This window comes from Octopus bimaculoides, chromosome 25 (assembly GCF_001194135.2).
Source record: "Octopus bimaculoides isolate UCB-OBI-ISO-001 chromosome 25, ASM119413v2, whole genome shotgun sequence".
Lineage (NCBI taxonomy): Eukaryota > Metazoa > Mollusca > Cephalopoda > Octopoda > Octopodidae > Octopus > Octopus bimaculoides.
Genome location: NC_069005.1, coordinates 19,443,179 through 19,463,694, shown reverse-complemented (window position 1 = coordinate 19,463,694; position 20,516 = coordinate 19,443,179). Strand labels below are relative to the sequence as shown.

Sequence of the window (20,516 nt, the reverse complement as noted above, 5' to 3'; positions counted from 1 at the left end):
TATATACATACATATATGCATACATACAGATAGATGCATGCTAAGTCACACAAACAGTGCAAAAGTTGATCAGAAATCTTACCTCTGTGTTAATCCGCAGACCACATTTACAGAAAATAACTCCCTTATTCTCGATCAAAGGATTTCTGCAGATACAAAACAAACAGAAAACAATGAAACATTTCTATAAAAACATCATTAAAAATTGTGTTCATAACAATGTCATCACAAAGGAACAGGCATGGTTGTGTGGTTAAGAAGTTCATTTCACAAGTATGGGATTTCAAGTTCAATGCCACTATGTGGAATCTTGGGAAAGTGTCTTCTACTAAAGCTCTGGATTAACCAATTCCTTGTGAGGAAATGGTAGATGGAAACTGAAAGAAGTCTGTTGTATATATATATCATCATCATTTTACTGTCCATTTTTCCAATGCTTGCATAGGCCAGATTTCCTATTGCCAGATGCCCATCCTGTTGCCAACCCTCACCCATTTCAAGCAAGGTAATATTTTTCCAATGGCCAGTCGTTTTTCAGGGAAGACTGGAAAAGAACAACATTGCTTTTACAATGGTGATGCTCCTTACAACTATCATGTTTACAACATCTTCAGTTTGGAGGACTTCCATGGGGCCTTCACAAAGTGATTGGAATGCTTACAACAATTGCATTGAAGTCAGAGGATCCTACTTTGAAGAAAATTAGAGTTTTGTACTTCTTTAAAGTTAATACATGTCTCTCCTGAAATAGTCTCCATCTGACCCATGCAAGCCTGGAAAAAGTGGACATCAAAATGATGATGATAATAATGTGTGTGTGTGTGTATGCATATATATATAGGTGAGGGATCAATACTTTGTGGTATTCTCACAGGTTATGTCCCTTTATGCATATATTAACTTTGCCATTCCACATAATCGATAAAAAGCAACACAGGTGTGGATGTGACTGATTAAAACCTGTTGAAACAGTAACTCAACATGAATATGACTGGAACACACAGAAGAATATGAAAGGGAAAACAGGAAACGGTAAACATACTTAATGGCAAGTTCACAAGACATACATAGAACAATGAAACATGTAATGGATAGTGGCAGACCACATGTAGCTATGTCCATATAATAGACTGTTACATCACATGTAACTGCAAAACATATAATGGATAATGGTACATCACATGTAGCTGTGTCATGTAATGGGAAGTGGTACGTCACATGTAACTATGTAACATGTAATGGAGAATGGTACATCACATCTATGTACAATGTAATAAAAAGTGGTACATCGGAAACATGCAATGAACTGTTGTACATCACATGTAGCCATGCAACATAGGACAGGCTGATGTTTATCACATACAGCCATAAAATATGTAATGGACTGTTATATCACATGTAGATATGTAATATGTAATGGACATGTAGCCATGCACCATGTAATGGACAAAGGTACATCACATGCAGCCATGTAAAGGCAACAAACTGTGGTGTATCACATTCGACCATATGATACATAATGGATAATTGGACATCACATGCAGCCAGGTTGCAAGATATGGACTGTTGTACAAAATCGTAAATAGATTCCATAAAACATTTCTTTATTTCTAAAGGCGTGGCTGTATGATAAAAAGCTTACTTCCTAACCACATGGTTCTCAGTTAAGTCCCACTGCATGGCACCTTAGGCAAGTGTCTTCCACTATAGCCTTAGGCCAACCAAAGCCTTGTGAGTGGATTTGGTAGCCAGAAACTGAAAGAAGCCCGTCATATGTGTGTGTGTGTTTATCCCCCATTATCACTTGACAACCAGTGTTGTGTTTATGTTCCCATAACCTAGTGGTTTTGCAAAAGGGACTGACAGAATAAATGGCTAAATACCAGGCTTAACAGCAAAATAAATACTAGGGTTGATTCATTTGACTAAAAATTTCTCAAGGTGGTGCCACAGCATGGCTGCAATCTAGGTGGCGAGCTGGCAGAAACGTTAGCAGGATGGGCGAAATGCCTAGCGGATTTTGTCTGCCATTACATTTTGAGTTCGAATTCCACCGAGGTCAACTTTGCCTTTCATCCTTTCAGGGTTAATTAAATAAGTACCAGTTAATCACTGCAGTCAATGTAATCGACATAAAACCCTTGTCTGTCCCAGTGGGCAGAGGTCGTTGCCAGTGCCGCTGGACTGGCTCCTGTGCAGGTGGCATGTGAAAAACACCATTTTGAGTGTAACTGTTGCCAGTACCGCCTGACTGGCCCTTGTGCTGGTGACACATAAAAGCACTCACTACACTCTCAGAGTGGTTGGCGTTAGGAAGGGCATCCAGCTGTAGAAACTCTGCCAGATCAGATTGGAGCCTGGTGCAGCCATCTGGTTCGCCAGTCCTCAGTCAAATCGTCCAACCCATGCTAGCATGGAAAACAGACGTTAAACGATGATGATGATGATGATGAATGACTGAAACAAGTAAAAGACAGAAGATAAAACCAATCCCCCAAAAACCCCCAAGTTTCAAAACTTACTTTTTACAAATAGGGCAAACGACTTCATCAGCAGTGAGCAACTCTAATGCTGAGCACAGTTCTTTCTCTTCATTCAGATAACTTTCTTCATATAAGTCATGTTCTCTGAGGAGTTTTTGTTCTAGGAGAAAAATAGAATAAAATGAAATAGAAGATAATAATAAAATGGAACATTTCATGATAATTTGAAAGAAATATATAATTTACAGGCATGGATGTGTAGTTAAGAAGCTTGCTTTACAACCCTATGCTTTGGGATTCAGCCCCATTGCATGGCACTTTTGATAAAGTGTTTTCTACTATAGCCCCAAGTTGACCAATGAGTGAATTTGATAGACAGGAACAGTTGTATGTATGTGTACACATATACATTTGTGTGTGTGTATTTGTCCCTTCCCCAGTATCACTTGACAACTGGTGTCGGTTTGTTTATGTCCCTATTACTTAGTAGTTTTGCAAGAGGTTGCTAGAATGAGTGCCAGACTTTAAAAAAGAGTAAGTACTAGGATTGATTTTGTTTGACCAAAACCCTTCAACACGGTGCTCCAGCATGACCAGTCAGATGACTGAACAAGAAAAGGTTAAAAGAGAAAAAAAAATTGAAGATAGAAATAAAAGTTTTCTTTTTCTTTTTTAAATATTGGTTTTTTCGAGCAAAAATGGTAGCTCACCTGATTTATTGATATTTTACAGTATCTGGTCTCTTCTGACGTATTTAAATTTAAAAAAAGAAAATTATGAGCTTAGCCAGGAAAGAAAGTGTCACATTCCTGATGCTTTTTAGGGCCCGGAATGAAGAAATGAAAAAGTTTTTCTTCAACGACTAGAAACCTAATTCAGATGCTTGTAAGAGATTGGACTCTGCTACAGGCATCCACCTGAGAGCCAGGTAGTGCTGTTAAAACTAAGCAGAACATTCCAATCCCACCATGGGAAAATTTGCTTTGATATTATGTGAGGATGTATGGTCTAGTAGTTAAGGTGTTGCACTCACAATCACAAGATCATAGTTTCATATCCTAGATCAGGTGGGGCATTGTGCTCTTAAGCAAAACACTTCATTGCATGTTGCTCTGTGATCACTTCGACACCTGATGTGTGATACACCATGCACCTATTTGATGGAGGGAGTGAGTTAATGTACAGCACATCACTATAAACAAATCCTTTGTACAGATCAATTAGCAAAAGCTGAACACTCATACATTGTCTTCAATGGAAAAGTCCATCATTATCTTCATTATCATTATGGCGGCAAGCTAGCAGAATCGTTAGCACTCCGGGCAAAATGCTTAGTGACATTTCGTCCATCTTTATGTTTTGAGTTCAAATTTTGCCAGTCAACTATGCCTTTCATCCTTTCAGGGTTGATATATTAAATACCAGTTGAGTACTGGGGTCAATGTAATCTACTTAATCCCTCGCCAAAATTTCAGGCCTTGTGCCTATAGTAGAAAGGATTATTATTGTTATATTATCATCATCATTATCAAAGCAGTGAACTGGGAGAATCATTAGCATACTGAGCAAAATTCTTGGCAGCATTTCATCTCTCATTACACTCTGAGTTCAAATTCCACTGAGGTCCACTTTGCCTTTTATCTTTTGGGGTTGACAAAATAAGTACCTGTCAAGTACTGGAGTCAATGTAATCGACTAGCCCACTTCCCACTAAATTTCAGGCCTTGTGCCTAGAGTAGAAAGGATTATCATTGTAATTATTATTATTAAGGTGGTAAGCTGGTGGAATAAATAATGCACTGGACAAAATGCACAGCAGTATCTCTTCTGGCTCTTTATGTTCTGAATTCAAATCCCACCAAGGTCAATTTTGTCTTTCATCCCTTTGGGATCAATGAAATAAAAACCAGTTGGACGTTGGGGTTGATGTAATCAATTTACCCCTCTCCTAAAAATTGCTGGCCTTATGCCAGAATTTGAAATCATTATTACTATCATTATTAAGGCAGTGGGCTGACAAAATAGTTAGCACACTGGACAAAATGCTTAGTAGCATTTCTTCCAGCTCTTTATTATTCTAAGTTCAAATCCTGCTGAAGTCAGCTTTGTGTATTGTCCTCTCAGGGTATATTTAATCAATTAACTCCTCACAAATGTGGCTTTATGCCTATGTTGAATTATTGTTAGTAAGGCAGTGAGCTGGTAGAATCATCAGCACATAAAAGGAGCAGCATTTCTCCCTGCTCATCACATTCTGAGTCCTACCAAGGTAAACTTTGCCTTTCATTCTTTCGGGGTTGATAAAATAAGTACTAGCCAAGTAGCAGGGTCAATGTAATCTACTTAATTAAAAATGCTGGCCTTGGACCCAAAATAAGAAAGAGTTATTATCATCAATACTGTCATTATTTCTATTATTAAAACATCGAGCTGGAAGAATTGTTAGCATGTCAGACAAAATATTTAGTGGCATTTCTTTGAACTCTACATTCTGAGTCAAAATCCTACGGAGCTGAACTTTACTATCCATCCTTTCGAGGTCAATAAAATAAAATAGCAGTCAAATACTGTAACCGACTATCCTACACCCCTGAAAATTGCTGACCTGGTGTCAAAACTTCAAACCATTAAATGCATCAAGCTGGTAGAAATGTTACTGCTTCAGACAAAATGCTCAACTCTTTAGCATTCATATTATTCTGTCAAATCTAATACATATTTATTCAAATTCTTTTGAGTCCATCTTGCATTATCTCATAACTTCAAGATAATGATGGATCTGACCAGTTTGGACAAAAAAACAGATAGAATATTTGGGCTGGGCATGGTTGGTGTAAATGCTAAGGAGTTAGGTCATTTCTTCTGGTTCTTTATATTCGGAGTTCAAATGTTGCCAAGGTAGACTTAGCCTTTCTTCTATTTGGGGTCAATAAAATTAGTACCAGTTGAGTATTGGGTGTCAATGTAATCAACTAGCCTACCGTCCCCCAAATTTCAGGCCTTGCGCCTATAGTAGAAAGATTTATTGTTGCTGTTTTTAAATTACCAATCAACTATTGAAGTTGATGTAATCAAACTGTTACCCCTTATCTCTGCACCCCCAGAACATTTGTCCATGTTAGAAATCATTTTCAAAGATACACTAGTAATAGGAAGAATTAACAACCTTCTTCTTTCAATTCTGCCTCAATTTCTTCAAATATTTCAAGAATTCTTTCAACATTTTCGTCTTCAGGCTGAAAAATAGACAAATTTAGGAACACAAAAGGAAAAAATTCCACTTCTATCGCAGTCCTCTGTATAAAAAACTGATGTTATAAGTTTACTGTTTTTGTTCTAGAAAGAATTCATTCCCAATGTCATTAAGTATGTATGTGTATGTGTGTGGAGGGAGTGTTTGTTACTTGTTTAATCTAACTCATGGTCACAACAAAGGGCTAAAACAGATATCACATGACCTTAACACATGAATGTAGTGGACAAATGGCCAAAGGTTCCCTTGCCTCACTATATGACTGTCCTCGACCAATCAATCTGTATGTTGACCGATAGCGTTTCAGAGACGTTAATTCCACTGATTTTCACATATCACACTGCCAAGCAGGATATTTTGATTTATGAGTGGCATAAAGAAACAAATCCATCCATTTATTTCCTCTGTCCACTATTCTTGGGAGGATCATGGGTGTAGAGTTCTTGGGCACCTCCACAATAGAGTCTATCAGAAGCAAAGGTCATTACAGCTGGATTTCTGAGTGTGTCTAATTGAGGCTATGGATATTATCCAAACAACTCATTCTTGGTCTACCCCTAGGTCTTCTCTTGGTTGACTCAGCTTGAAGAATCCATCTTGCAATTCTAATCACATATCCATAATACCAGAGCTGTGATCTCTCAATGCAGATAATAAATAGCAAAAGTGGTTTGTAAGAAGCTTTTCTTTAGATAAGCATGAATATTGGTTTCAGATTTTGGCACAAGACCAACAGGTTCAGGGAAGGGGCTTAGTTGATTACATTGAGCCTAGTACTTGACTGCTCCTTATTTTATTGACTTTTTTAAAAGGATGAAAGGCAAAGTTGACCCCAGTGGAATCTGAACTTAGAATGTAAAGATGGACAAAATACTGCTAAGCATTTCGCTTTGTGCTAATGTTTCTGCTAGTTTGTGACCTCGATCAGCATGAATATTAAGATTTATTTACTGCAAAAGTGGATGTTGCAGTGGGAATATAAGCTGAAGATGATTTTTTTTCTTTTAATCTTTTGGTCAGATTTCAAGAAGGAAGTGCCCATGATCTATTACATGGCTTCTGAGACTGGTGAGAGGGAGGGGGATATCCTCAAACCAGAAACCTGGCCCAAATGCTAGCAACAGAATGGACTCCAATAAAGGTACCCAAGGAGTCAGTTGATGGTGTTAAACCAAACAGCAGATTAAGTCTACTACCCAAATAGACAATGGCAGGATTTGAACTCAGAAAGCAAAAAGCCAGAACAAATACTGCTCAGAATCTGTCTGACATTTGTACAATTCTGCCTTAAATTGGTGTTTTGGGGGAAATATTTTTATCAGCTTTGAGAGCATGAAAGGTAAAGTTGAATTGAATGGGATTTGAACATAGAATGCAGAGATCAAAATAAATACTGTGATGCATTCTGTCCAATGCTCTAATGATTTGGGCCAATTTGCCAGTTGTTGGGTTCGTTAATGACTAACCAAATAACAGCAGCTCTATGAATGATGAAACATTATGTTATAAATTACATTGTATGCTGTGTGTAACAACGTATTGATTTATTACTTATTCAACTACAAGTAGGTCAGACAATAGCATTTATCTCTTATTTTTTGTCATTACATCGTATTGTGGAAACACCAAAAATCTGATGAAATAACAATAATCTATAATTTAGGCACAAGGTCGATGCTGTATCTGATGGCATAAAAGACACATGGCTATGTTAGATGAACCCTAATTTCAGCAGCACATATTCCTGAAAAATTTTTTAGCGTGTTAAAACATGCAATACAAGTCCAACTTCATATACAACACCCAGGGTGATTTTTCGAGATATTTTGAAGGGGAAAATAGTGTCTTATATGCCATTAAAGATGGTAATTTTAAGGGGAGAGGTTTAGTTGGCACTATCAACTCCAGTATATGATTGGTACTTCATTTTATCAACCCCAGCAGGGATGGAAGGCAAAGCTGACTTTAACAAGATTTGAACTCAGAATGTAAAGAGCCAGAATAAATAACACTTTAGCAGTTATACCATTCCACCACCTTCTAATAATAGTTTCTAATTTAGGCATAAATCTGCAATTTTGAGGGGAGGGGTTAGTTCATACCTCAGTACTTGAGTGGTACTTTAGTTTATCAATCCCACGAGGATGAAAGAAAGACAAAGTTGACCTTGATTTGAACTCAGACTGTAAAGAGCCAGGACAAACACTGCAAAGTAATTTTTTCCTGCTGTTCTAACAATTCTGCCAATCCATTATTCCTTAGAATAATAAGTTCTTTCTATAATAGGTACAAGGCCTGAGAGGTTTTTTGTCAGTGTAGGAGCTAATCAATTACATTGACCCCAGTGCTCAACTGGTACTTACTTCATCGACCCCAGAAAGGATGGAAGGAAAAGTCAACCTCGGCAGCATTTGAACACAGGACTTAAACCAGAAAGAAATGCTAAGCACTTTGTCCAGCATGCTAACAATTCTGCCTTTACAACAATAATAATGACTTCAAATTTTGACACAAGGCCAGCAATTTCAGGGGAGGGGATAAGTCAATTACATCAACCCCAGTGCTCAACTGCCACATATTTCATCAACCCCTGAAAGGATGACAGGTAAAATTGACCTCAGCAGCATTTGAACTCAGAACGTAAAGACAGATGAAACGCCACTAAGCATTTTTCCCAGCTTGCTAACCATTCTACCAGCTCACTTATCTTTACAACAATATCAATAATAATTGCTTCTAAAAAATACAAAAGACCTGAAACTTGGAGAAGACAGTTCGTTGATTGCACTGACCCCAGTACTTCCCTGGTGCTTTTCTTTTATCAACCCAAAAGGATGAAGGGCAAAGTAGACCTTGATAGGATTTGAACTCAGAATGTAAAGAAACAATGCAATTCTGCCAATTCGTCACCCTAATAATAATCCTTTCTCTATAGACACAAGAGCTGATATTTGTAGGGAAGGGGGACTAGTGGATTACATTGACCCCAGGGCTTGACTGGTACTTATTTCACTGACCCTGAAAAGATGAAATACAAGTTGACCTCAGGGGTATTTGATCTCAGAATGTAAAAAGAGATGAAATGCCATTAAGCGTACTAACAATTCTGCCAGCTCACCACCATAATAATAATAATAATAATACTTTCTACTATAGGCAAAAGGCCTGGAATTTTGTGAAAGGGGAAAAGTTGATAACATTGACCCCAGTGGTACTTATTTTACTGATCCTGGTAGAATTTGAACACAGAACATAAAGATGGACGAAATGCCACTAAGCATTATGTCCAGCATGCTAACAATTCTGCCATAATAATAACAACTAGCAGGACCCATGAATATTTCACGGAATTAACGGTAAAAACTTATTAAGTTATTTCTGAAAATTTTATCCCAAAACCTGAAACGTAGCCTGTGTTATGTCTGTATCAAAAGAAAGTTGGTCATTTGCTAATCATTGAAAAATGAAGGAATTGGAATACACTGATTATTTAATGCACTATATATATATATATATATATATATACTTTATAAACTTTATGCACAATTTTAGAGACTTAATACACAGCACTCTCCCTCTTCCCCTTATCCTCTTTTCTTCTCTCTCTTTTTCTTTCGCTCTTCACCTTTCCCTTCAACTAATCATGTAAAAGCTTTACAGACAGGCTAAGTAATGGACGAAAAAAAGCTTGGTTAAAAAAATTACACATATCACTCACCACCACCACCACCACCACTCCTCCCCATTTCAATTAATCATGTGGAAGCGTTACAGATAGGCTAAGTAATAGAGGAACAAGCAGAATTATTATAAGATAATAATAATAATAATGATGATGATGACAAATTCTAATATTTGACACCAGGTTACAAATTTGTGAAACAGAGCAATTGATTTAATGACCTCCATGACTTGAGAATCAACTGAATGTGGCTGGAACCTGTAGAAGAGGAAGACTCAGGAAGACATGGGATGGAGCAGTGAAAGCTGACCTAAGGACCAGGATCTTTGTTGATATGAGGTTCTCAAAAAGACTCACCCTCCCCAGCATGACTGAGTTCTTGTACTTGTTACAGTGACTCCCCCACCCCAGGCACTGTCTACTTCTTCCATCCTCCCACCACCAGCAACTATGCCATCTTTACTACTCCTGCTATATGCTCCCACCCCCCACTATTCTGCATCCCTCTATCATCCCCAGCTCATAACTCTTCTCTCATCCTTTCTTCAACCCTACCCATCTTGGCAGTATGCCACGCCATCATTCATCTTCCCAGACAATCTTACAAACCATCCACCCACTTCAACCCAGCTTGTGCCATGTGGGGCCACCTGGGCACCTTCTCTGTCTTGCAGCTTTTAGTGATCATTTTCTCTTTTTTCTTTCTTTTTTTCATACTAACAGTGAGTAGCCATACAGATCCCTCTACAAGAACCTGCTCCCCATCTAGTAATCCCCTCCTACCCTGGCATGAAGATGACTCCCCCCACCTACTCCAGGACTCATAGTCTTGTTGCGAACTCTGCATGGTGACCTCAACAGTGCAGATGGTGAAAAAAGAAAAAAAAAAAAAAAAAAAAAAAAAAAAAGACCCAGTCCATGCTGTAAAGTGGCTGGTATCAGGAAGAGCATCAAGCCATAAAAACCATACCAAAGCAGATATTAGAACTCAATGCAGTCCTTGGACAAATCCATGCCAGGATGGAACCTGGACATTATGATAGTCACAAGAGCACTTACTATGTATATGTATGCTCACTACTTTTAAAAATAGAAGAAATTACTTTGTTGATTAACAATTTCTGAAGTGTGAAATACAATCATGGTAAGATATTGAGTCCTTAAAGTTACAGATTACAACAGACAGCCACTCCAGCAGTTTTGCTAAACCACTGTCATTTTAACGATCACTTTTCTATTATTTGCTTGGGTTGGATGGAATTTGTTGTTGAGGTGGATTTTCTACAGCTGGATGCACTCATCCATTTCCAAGTAAGGTGATATCTCAAGAAGACTGGAAATAAAAGACACTAGTTGCATGATGGTGATGCTTGCTTACAAGTATCACTTGATGTCAAGGCAAAGGGACAAGCAAATCCACAGACATACGTACGTGTACACACACACACACACATATATGCAACTGGTTTCTTTCAGTTTCTGTCTACTAAATCCACTCATAAGACTTTGGTCAGCATGAGGCTATAGTAGAAGATCTTTGCTCAAGGTGCCAAGCAGAGGGACTGAACCTGGTTATGTCTATATTTTCTAACATAGACATATAGCCTTGAATTTGAGGCAGGGGTGTAAAGTAGTGTCAATTATTTTATTGACTCTGACAAGATTTGACTGGAATCAGGCAAAGATAGCAATCAACTACTCTATCATTTTTACTAATCCATCTCTAATAACACTCTTGGACCTTAGAACAAAAGATCAAAAGATTACCACATGCTGGGATTGAACACTGATCCAAATGATCCCACCCTGACTCACAGTAGACACTGATTTACTGAAATGACCTTCAACTAACATATACTTTCATTTAATTGAATGACTGCCACTTCCTGACTGAAAGGTGGATTCGATGGAATAGAATATCAGATCTTACTTACAATGAATGAAATATCAAGAGGAATGTTAGCCTCTCGTTCCAGTTCAGCTTCGTCATCCCAGAGGCTCAACCATTCCTTGTTCATAATGTCCTTGATAAGTTCCACATCTGTCTCGCCCTCTGGCTCATCTTTCATCTGACGGAATCGATCAAGTAGCTTAGCTCGGCTCAACCTCAGACGCTCGAAACATTTCTGTGAATCAATCAATCAATAATAATAATAATGATAATGATAATAATAATAATAATAATAATCATTTCTGTTATAAATACAAGGCCTGAAGTTTTAGGGGACGGGGCTAGTTAATTACATTCACTCCAGTACTCAACTGGTACTTATTTTATCGACCCCAAAAGGATGAAAGACAAAATAAACCTTGGCAGAATTTGAGCTCAGAAAATAAAGAGGATGAAATGCACTAAGCATTTTGTCCAGCATGCTAACGCTTCTGTTAGCTTGCTGCCTAAAAAACAATAATAATAACGGTTTCAATTTTGCCACAAGGGTAGCCATTTTGGTAGAGGGGATGTGTCGATTGCATCGACCCCAGTGTTCGACTGGTACTTAATTTATCGGTTTTAAAAAAAGGACAAATTTTAGAAAATATTTTCAGAAAAGGTGCGACTCAGGGAGATTTAGCTGTTGTTTCTAGCATATGTTACAACTACTTACGTGAGCGTCCTGACCCGAAACTCCGCCACCAAATTCCTTTTAAAGCATACTCTACCTTTCTCAAAAAAGAAAGGATAACCTTGGATAATTTAGTCTACCTCGGCGATAAAAGAAAAAGGAAAAAAAGAGACGGGAATAATCACAGACTGGAATTCTTTTGATTTGCTCATTGAAGGCCGTCTTTGGAATAAATAATAACTGTGTGGTACGAATTATATTATCATTTTTAAAAAAATCTCAATGGAAGAAATTTATAAATAAATGAATAAAATATCTTATAACAATAGTTAGCAAGCTGCAGACATGTGGGTTAACAAAACCGTTAGAGCGTCGGACAAATTCTTTTGAGGTATTTATTACTGTTGGCCGTTTATAGGCATTTTACGTTCTGAGTTCAAATCCCGTTCGAAATAAAAAAATTTGCTTTTTCATCTAGTCGGTGTTGGAAGAGAGGTACTAGTCGAGTACAGAGTTCGGTTTAATGTTTTTATAAAGAAAGCATCCTTTGATGTAAGTAGAATGGTAATAAAAAGATTGAGGAGGGCAAGAAAAAGAAATAGGATTTATTTAAGAGACAGAAAGAGAGAAATAGATAAAGAAATGCAGATTATAAACAGAGGCAAAGGAGAATTAAATTGGTGTGCCGTAAGGGAAGGGAAAAGGGCCGACTACGATGTTGTTTGGGCAGGACATTTCGCCGAAGAGAGAGAGAAATGTTTAGAAGTCTTATCAAATGAATGTGTATACATTGGAAGGAGAGAAAGAAAAATGCAGATTTGCTTACTTTGCGATAGGTTTCTTTCCAAGGGGGCATAGAAACTTTATACATGGCCTGACGTTGGAGTTTGCGATCTTCGGTCCTCAGAGGTGATGCCGCGTTTGCCATTCTAGCACCACCAGAAATAGAGAAACGGAACAATGACAAATATCTTTTGACAAAATGAAAAAGATGGCACAACACTACAGACAAGACAAAGTAAGCGACGATCGCAGAGAGTAACGACGGAATTTTTATATTTATATACGAATATATAAATATATACACAACAAACCACAGCGTGTTAAAACCGGTTAGAGCTTTTTCAAAAGAAGTATAAATATAAAAGCTGTGTTCACATTGTCTTAGAGGCTGGTGCAAACTTCTAACCAATGCGTAATGCTATAGAAGCAGCATAAGAGACAAAGGGAGCAACAGATAAGAAAGAGAAAAATAAAAACTTGGCAAGATGAGGACGACGGAAGACAACAAAGTTTTCTTGTCAAAACATTGAACTCGCCCGCCATCTGCCGTCAAAGACTAAAATAATTCCGAAACAGGGGAGATAATAATTATTTTAATTTTTATGTACTTTTTATTTATTTGTTTGTTTGTTTTGACTTTGAATTTCAAAAGTTCATTCCTAGTAGGTTTATTGTGAAAATTGCACAGTGTAAATCAGCCTATTTGAAAACCCTGATTTTATTAAACACAAGCAAAGGATTTAAAAAATTCTTTTGAAATTTTGACATTTAATCAAAAAGTGTACTTTCAAATATTCGAAATGAACTTAGAAAGTATTGCTTATTTTCTTTCTTTTAATATATTTGACAGACATGATATGCTTTATAGTTTAAGGAAATAAAAATTTCATTTGTATATATTGTATAAAAACAAAATCGTAAGTTTTTTTTTTTCCATGTCCAGGCACCAACAAGGCTCAGTCAAAGTTTTTTTTTCAATTAAATTGTTTTTATTATATTACACTTAAATATATACATAAGAGTGAGAAGAAGAAAAATAAGAAAAAAACCACCACCTTAGGTTGAAAATTTTGGGGCACTGGGTAACCTCTCTAATGACTATTGAGGCACACTTGCAGCGTTGCCGCAGGTGATGGCAAGGCTGATGCACTAGAACAACCAAGCGCCCTCATGAACTTCACCAGTTACCTCTGCTAGGTGAGCTGCCAGTGAAAACAGGAATCTCGCATCAGTGGTCCGACCCACCAAACGTCTCAAACACCACAGGATGGAAAATGTAGTTGGCCAACAGATCGCGGTACTTCGGGATTTTGTTCCACTTGGCCGCAGAAGCTGTGGATCTTACTCTGGCCGCAGCATCCAGGATGTGAAAAGAAGCAAAGGAGTTGCTAACTGTGACATCCCAGACAAGGCATCTGCCTCTCGACCAGGGGCACAGGGTGAGGCTGTTAGGTCTTTTCCCATCACATCTGGACAACCCAGATGGTTCTAAGATGGAGGGGATGTTTTCCCAGGCCAAGCTCCTCTTGAGTATTAAGGTTTAACTCCATATGACACGCGAAGCGACCAGCATTCAGGCAGTAAGGAAGACCGTAGAGGCCTGTAGAGTCAAGGAGCTTGTCACAATAACTCAAATCCATGCAGACATCAGCTCCTATTCTGAGGGAGTTATTTACCAATTGAGATTATTTTCATTTCAGTTCTGTTCTCCATGTATATCTATTAATGTATCTCTCTATCTACATACTTGTTGACTCACCTATATACCTATCTATCTAACTAGCTAGCTAATTAACTATCATATCTGTATTCCCTTCTCTGTCTGTCTAATCTCATAATACTGATAAGTGTTTAAACCAAATATCACACAAAAAAATGGAATAATGTCAACCTTTGGTTTGGAATATGTAAGAGATAAAAGTATAACATCCACAGCTATTTGCTAACTAAGTTTATTTCACAATAATTTAACTAACTATCCATATAGCTTCTAATGCATAAATATATAAATCTTCATGACATTGTTTCACTATGTTAAGCATTTTGACTGTACCTGTGATTTGAACACACAAATGCAGAACAATAGAGACCTTCACTTCCTCCAGTTCTATATTTAAGAGATGAGGAATTATGTACATTATTTACACTTGATGGATATTTGTCCTCATCTTGTTTGTTGTTAACACGTTTTGGCTGATATACCCTCCAGCCTTCATCAGGTGTCTTGAGGAAATTTCGAACCTGGGTTCTCATTCCTAAGGTGGACAATGGATGTTAAACGATGATGATGGTGATAAGCAGAACAAAAAACAAATGATTTGAAATTACTGATGCAAAATTCAGGAGACCAAGGTGTGCTGGTGTCTCCTCGTGAAATATTGTCTTTCAGCAACTTTTGCAGTTAATGTGAATAATAATACTTATTATATACATTTATAGCTTTTGCATGGAATGTGTCAGGTATGTTGTAAATGCACAGCTTTTTTTCATAAACTAAACTACTGTACATTGAAAACTTTTAGAAAATGCATGTAACCTATTTGTAAGATCATGTACTCATATGCAAATATGCATATGGTTTGATAGTTTCAAATACAAATACATGTACAGTATTTGTGAAATTAGGTAGAGCATTTATTGGGGAAAGTGACATAATGTAGTATAATAAATGAATTATTCACTGCAACATATTGTGCATATTAAAAGTAATCAAGCCTGTATAATATTTGGAGAGTTGTTAATAAATTTTTATTTTCCTGTTGGCTTGACAGGAACTGGCAAGACCAGGGGCCACAGCAGGTGCCATAATCTGTTTTAGCATGGTTTCTATGGCTGGATGCCCTTCCTAACGCCAACCACTCTATAGAATGTACTGGGTGCTTTTTACATGGCATTATCACCAGTGCTTTTTACATGGCACAAACACCCACACCAATGTTTTTACATGGCACCTTGGTTTTAGGATCTCAATTCTGTTGTGATGGGTGAGCCTTCTTGAGTACAGCAATGAGCTACATATCTCAATTCTTTGTTATCTCCTTTGTAAGGTTCAGTGTTTTGAGATTGGCCTTCAATACTTTGTCCCACGTCTTCCTGAATCTCCCTATTCCAATTTAAGTGATCAGCACTTCTTTATGTAACTATCCTCATCCATCCACATCACATGACCAAACCAGCAAGGTAGTAGCTCTCTAAACTTTGCCCAGCATTTTCTTATTCTAGCACTAGCAGCTATGCTTTTGGAACAACCACCCCCACTACTAACTTGGTCACCTACTTCTAGGGATCCCCTCTAGCATACGAGGGTGTCTATTTTTTGTACATTCCTGATGTTTAATGTACCTGTACATCTGCCACATGTAAAGACTACCTTCTCTGATAGTTATCCAGAGACACCACTGCATCTCTTATGTGTCCATAGCTTGCACTGAGTACACTGTATGCAGTTTCTCCCAACACCTTTTCTACATATTGAGCAGAGACATCTCCCTAAAGGTACCTGCAATTTGTCTGTTTTTCTTCTTATCAATACTTTGGTTTTTGTTCCGTTAAGCCTAATGCCCTTTAATTCAAGACCTTGCTTCAATACCTGAAATTTCCTCTCTAGTTTTGATAGTGATTCAATTCTAACAAAAGTCAGTTTCATATTTTAACTTAAGACGACCTCAATGAAGATTGAATAAATAAATAAGAATGCAAATAATTTGGTATTTAGGTCAACAAGAAATAAATTAAAAAGAAATGCAATTTATATCTGGAAGAAATATTCCATCTTTTCACATTTGAATACCAATTATAAAACAATAAACAAGAATTAGCCTTGAAATACTCGCATTACCACAGAAATTTCCCTAGGAAATGTTTTTAATTGAGTTGGCAATACTAAGAGTTCTCATTGACAGTATTAGTGGATTAACTAGTTTACCTTTATATTCTATGAGCAATTTCTAACCCCACTCCGATTTTCCTTGTAATCCCTATATTCCCCCAGATATACTTAACTTCTTAGTTTCTACCGCCTTCGACTTACTCTGAACTTCTCCAACCTGTTATTCTCCTTTATGTGTAAACATTTCCCATATGGAATATTCAATCTAAAAGATAAAAGTTGATTTACCTAGATAATAATTCTGATTTCACTTTAGGTAGAAGTAATCAACCATATTATTAACAATACTCTTGGGCTTCCAATTAAATTCTTTGTAGTTTTAACTTCTATCTCAGCAACCCTTAATGTATCTATCTCTCACAGAAACTATACCTGTCTATTTAGTTTAAGGCTAGTGGATGGAATATAGTCTGACTTAGTTTAATATTTAGTCTTCCTGGATTGTACTTCTAAACATTAAGGTTAAACTGATAACGGATTTTGAAGCCATAACATATTTCTCCCTACTAAAAAGACGCAACCAAGATAAGTGCAGGCGTGACTATGGGGTAAGAAACTTGCTTCCCAACCATATGGTTCCGGGTTCCCTCCCACTGCATAGAAACTTAGGCAAGTGCCTTCTACTATAGCCCCAGGCCGACCAAAGTCTTGTGAGTAGATTTGGTAGATGGAAACTGAAAGAAGTTCATTGTATATATGTATATATCAAAGTATGTGTCTATATGTTAGTCTCCCACCACCGCTTGCTGGTATGTTTATATCCTCGTAACCTAGCTGTTCGACATAAGACGATAAAATAAGAAGTAGGCTTTAAAAAGTCCAGGAGTCGATTTGTTCGACTGAAACCCTTTAAGGCACTGTCTCAGCATGGCCGCAGTGAAATGGCTGAAAGAAGTAAAAGGTAAGATTTGTTATGGAGTCGTATTGAATCTTTGCGGCAATCATTCCGTGTTAGTAGACGACCTCATTCACTCCCTTTTTCAGCTTAGATTCTTTACCTATCATGATGGAACGTTGTGCGGGTGAATGACACCGTCTACTTATATTCAAAGATTGCCTAATATATTGAATAATATAACATAGTATTCTGGATGCCAGATAAGACATAGTATATATATATATATATATATATATAAAATAATGAAGACGACACCAAATTTCCTTGGGTTTTTCTTAGTTATGTCCCTTGCACAAACCGGTGTCGCTTCATAAGTTGACTTGTAAAGATATTGGACCATAATATTTTCTATATTTCGTAAGCTATGGAAAACTTGTACGATATTCTTGGATGCGATCAGTCAGCGTCACACGAACGGTTAAAGAAAGCGTATCAAAATCTTGCTTTAAAATATCATCCAGACAAGAACACTATATCGAATACTCCTGAAAATCATGAGATGTTCATAAAAATTAACCAAGCCTGGAAAATTCTCAGCGACCCCACTCTAAGAAGTCACTTCGATTTACGATGGCGAGAAAGAGGTCTGACTCAGGATTGGCCTGTGCAAGACAATATAGACTTTGCTGAATTTGTTCCAGATAGTATTGAACCAGAATTCTTCTCCTACCCGTGTCGATGTGGAGGACATTATATTCTAGAGCCGAATGATCTCACACTTCATCTTGACATCGTTTGCTGTGACACATGCTCTCTATGTGTGACTGTAAACTACCCAGAATCCTGACATATCTTTTGCTGTACCTACTGATTTGATTTAATAATTATTATTATTGAAATAATAATAATCGGGGATAATCATGATGGTTATTTAAAATCATTCGCAGTTTCGCACTACCTGTTAGAAATAGCAGCCAAATTTCTTCGAATTACATCCTACCCTCTCAAAAAAAAAAAAACGAGGAAAGTAGTCCGAGATATACAGGACAGGGTGATCGCTAGTAAAACACTTTTGATGATAGGGCTCCTCGATCAGGTAAAAACAGTAACAACGAAATGTTTTATACCCGAAGGAAAATTACGGTTAGAATCTTGTAACAGGATGAGAGCGTCACTACAATCTCTTTCATTTGGCCTGACTTGGCACTAAAGACGCAAACAATAGATTTCACACTCAGGAACTTGCATATTCTTAATACGTTCCGGCCGATTTACGAATGTGAAAGACTCCTTAAATGCCAGAAGATTCGCTCCTCATCACGTCTTTGTACTGAAAATAAATTCCGTGTTTCAGTCAGCCCAGCTTTGTTTGAATACAAAACCGCATTAGAATCTCTTTAAATTAACTACGTTTTTTTTTTCAAGAGTTACAGTATAAAAGACACAAAGTAAACATTTACAAACACATAACGGGTAAACATTATTTGGTGTCAACATTTTCGTCACACAATACAAGTTCTTGGAAAGCTACCCACCTGTGACATGATATGGCTCCACTGACAATTCCACAAATTTATTGAGAAAATTTTCTTTAAAAATTTAACCTTTTCTAATCAGGTGGTGGTGCCACCAACTAAATTTTAACACCAGATGGGATGAATGATAAACTTTCAGATACGCTATGTCAGAAAGTAAAAAATGAGTCACAACTAGCCCACCTTTGATCATAGGTCTACTGAGCCAGGGCTGACCTGGGGTTAAACACCAACGAGTCCTTAACCTAAGTTATCTTCGGTATTGGTTTAAATTTGCTCTATGCTTCAAGGAAATGTTATTTCATAATATCGTTCTTTGTCAATTTGTGAAATATTTATATTTTGTAAAAAAAAAAGAATACTGCAGAAAAAAAGGTAATATTTTGGATAAACTGATATATTTATTAATTTAAATATTGTTATTCTTTTTATTTTCATAAATATTCACTTGTAATATTTGTTTTTTTTTTCTTTTTGGCTGTTTCCAACGAAAGATCGCCTTTTTTTTTTTTTACTGACAGATGAACAAACTCAAGTTGAATAACCCAATCATTAACCCATTGGGTTAATGTTTACTTTAACACCCGGCCAACATTTTTTTTACACCTAAAGTAAACATTAACCAAATATTGTATCAATGTTTTGTACGGGTATACGAAACTAAAGTCAATGAAAGAACACTACATCACACACAGAAATTTGATAGAAGCACGATAAATAGAAATCAATACACAAATGTGTTATACACACACACTTTTGTTTGTCATTTGATTGCGGCCATACTGGAGCATTACCTTTAGTCGAACAAATTGACCCCAGGACTTATTCTTTGTAAGGGGCAAATGTAGTTTCGCACCTCTCCTTGAGAAATGCATTTTTTGAAAAGTTTTAGATGTCGGAGATTACGAATATGCAAAAACAAAAAAAAGGAAATTAACCCCATCTTATTTAAAATTTTGAACTTTTTCAAAATTTTTTCCCCCTATGTTTTAGATGATGGAGATTTCGGATATGCAAGAAACTACGTTTTGAAACTTTTAAATTCAATAAGCATATAGATAAGTGTATAAAGAGATAGATAGATATGTCTTCCTGGGGCTAAAAACAACAGTAACACCGTTTTCTATAGGACCGTCACATTTAGTTGACAAATATATTTTATGAATAAACAGATAGGGATAAATAGATAGACAGACAAATAAATAAATGAATGACAAAGTTAAAAATTTAAAATTGGGGGAGGGTAAAATTTGAGCCCCTTATTAAACTTTATAACATTAATTATTAAATATTAATGTTTGTTTCTTATAAAATGGTGTATATATTTAATTTACATTATATTATTATTTACGACTATTTAGGGCAAACACAAGTAAAATGCAAATTCTTTTCCCTTTAATGTTTTTGTCTGTATTTAATTTCGATTTGCATATGTTCGTCAATTTGCTACGATGTCTTTAAATTAAACAAGATCAAAAATTTTAATTGG

At 36.8% G+C, this 20,516-nt stretch overlaps 2 protein-coding genes across 5 annotated transcripts in view; one reads left to right on the top strand and one right to left on the bottom strand.

Moving 5' to 3' along the window:
• Nucleotides 1–20,516, bottom strand: part of LOC106874422 (RPA-interacting protein A) — a 57,773-nt gene that overhangs the window by 3,956 nt on the left and 33,301 nt on the right. For 2 of the 4 annotated variants that reach the window (XM_014922148.2, XM_014922149.2), the window contains exons 2-6: nt 12,809–12,911; nt 11,353–11,544; nt 5,650–5,719; nt 2,523–2,643; nt 83–146 (exon numbers count right to left, since the gene is read on the bottom strand). In XM_014922148.2, coding sequence (XP_014777634.1) covers nt 83–146; nt 2,523–2,643; nt 5,650–5,719; nt 11,353–11,544; nt 12,809–12,910 — 549 coding nt within the window. In that variant the 5' untranslated portion in view covers nt 12,911. Of the gene's footprint in view, nt 1–82; nt 147–2,522; nt 2,644–5,649; nt 5,720–11,352; nt 11,545–12,808; nt 12,912–14,818; nt 15,178–19,027; nt 19,363–20,516 lie in introns of those variants that run through there. The other 2 variants (XM_014922150.2, XM_014922151.2) reach the window with 2 other exon arrangements.
• LOC106874423 (DPH4 homolog) lies at nt 17,814–19,441 on the top strand. Its single transcript, XM_014922152.2, has one exon. It carries the CDS (start codon nt 17,917–17,919, stop codon nt 18,337–18,339), a length of 423 nt encoding a protein of 140 aa, XP_014777638.1. The 5' UTR covers nt 17,814–17,916; the 3' UTR covers nt 18,340–19,441.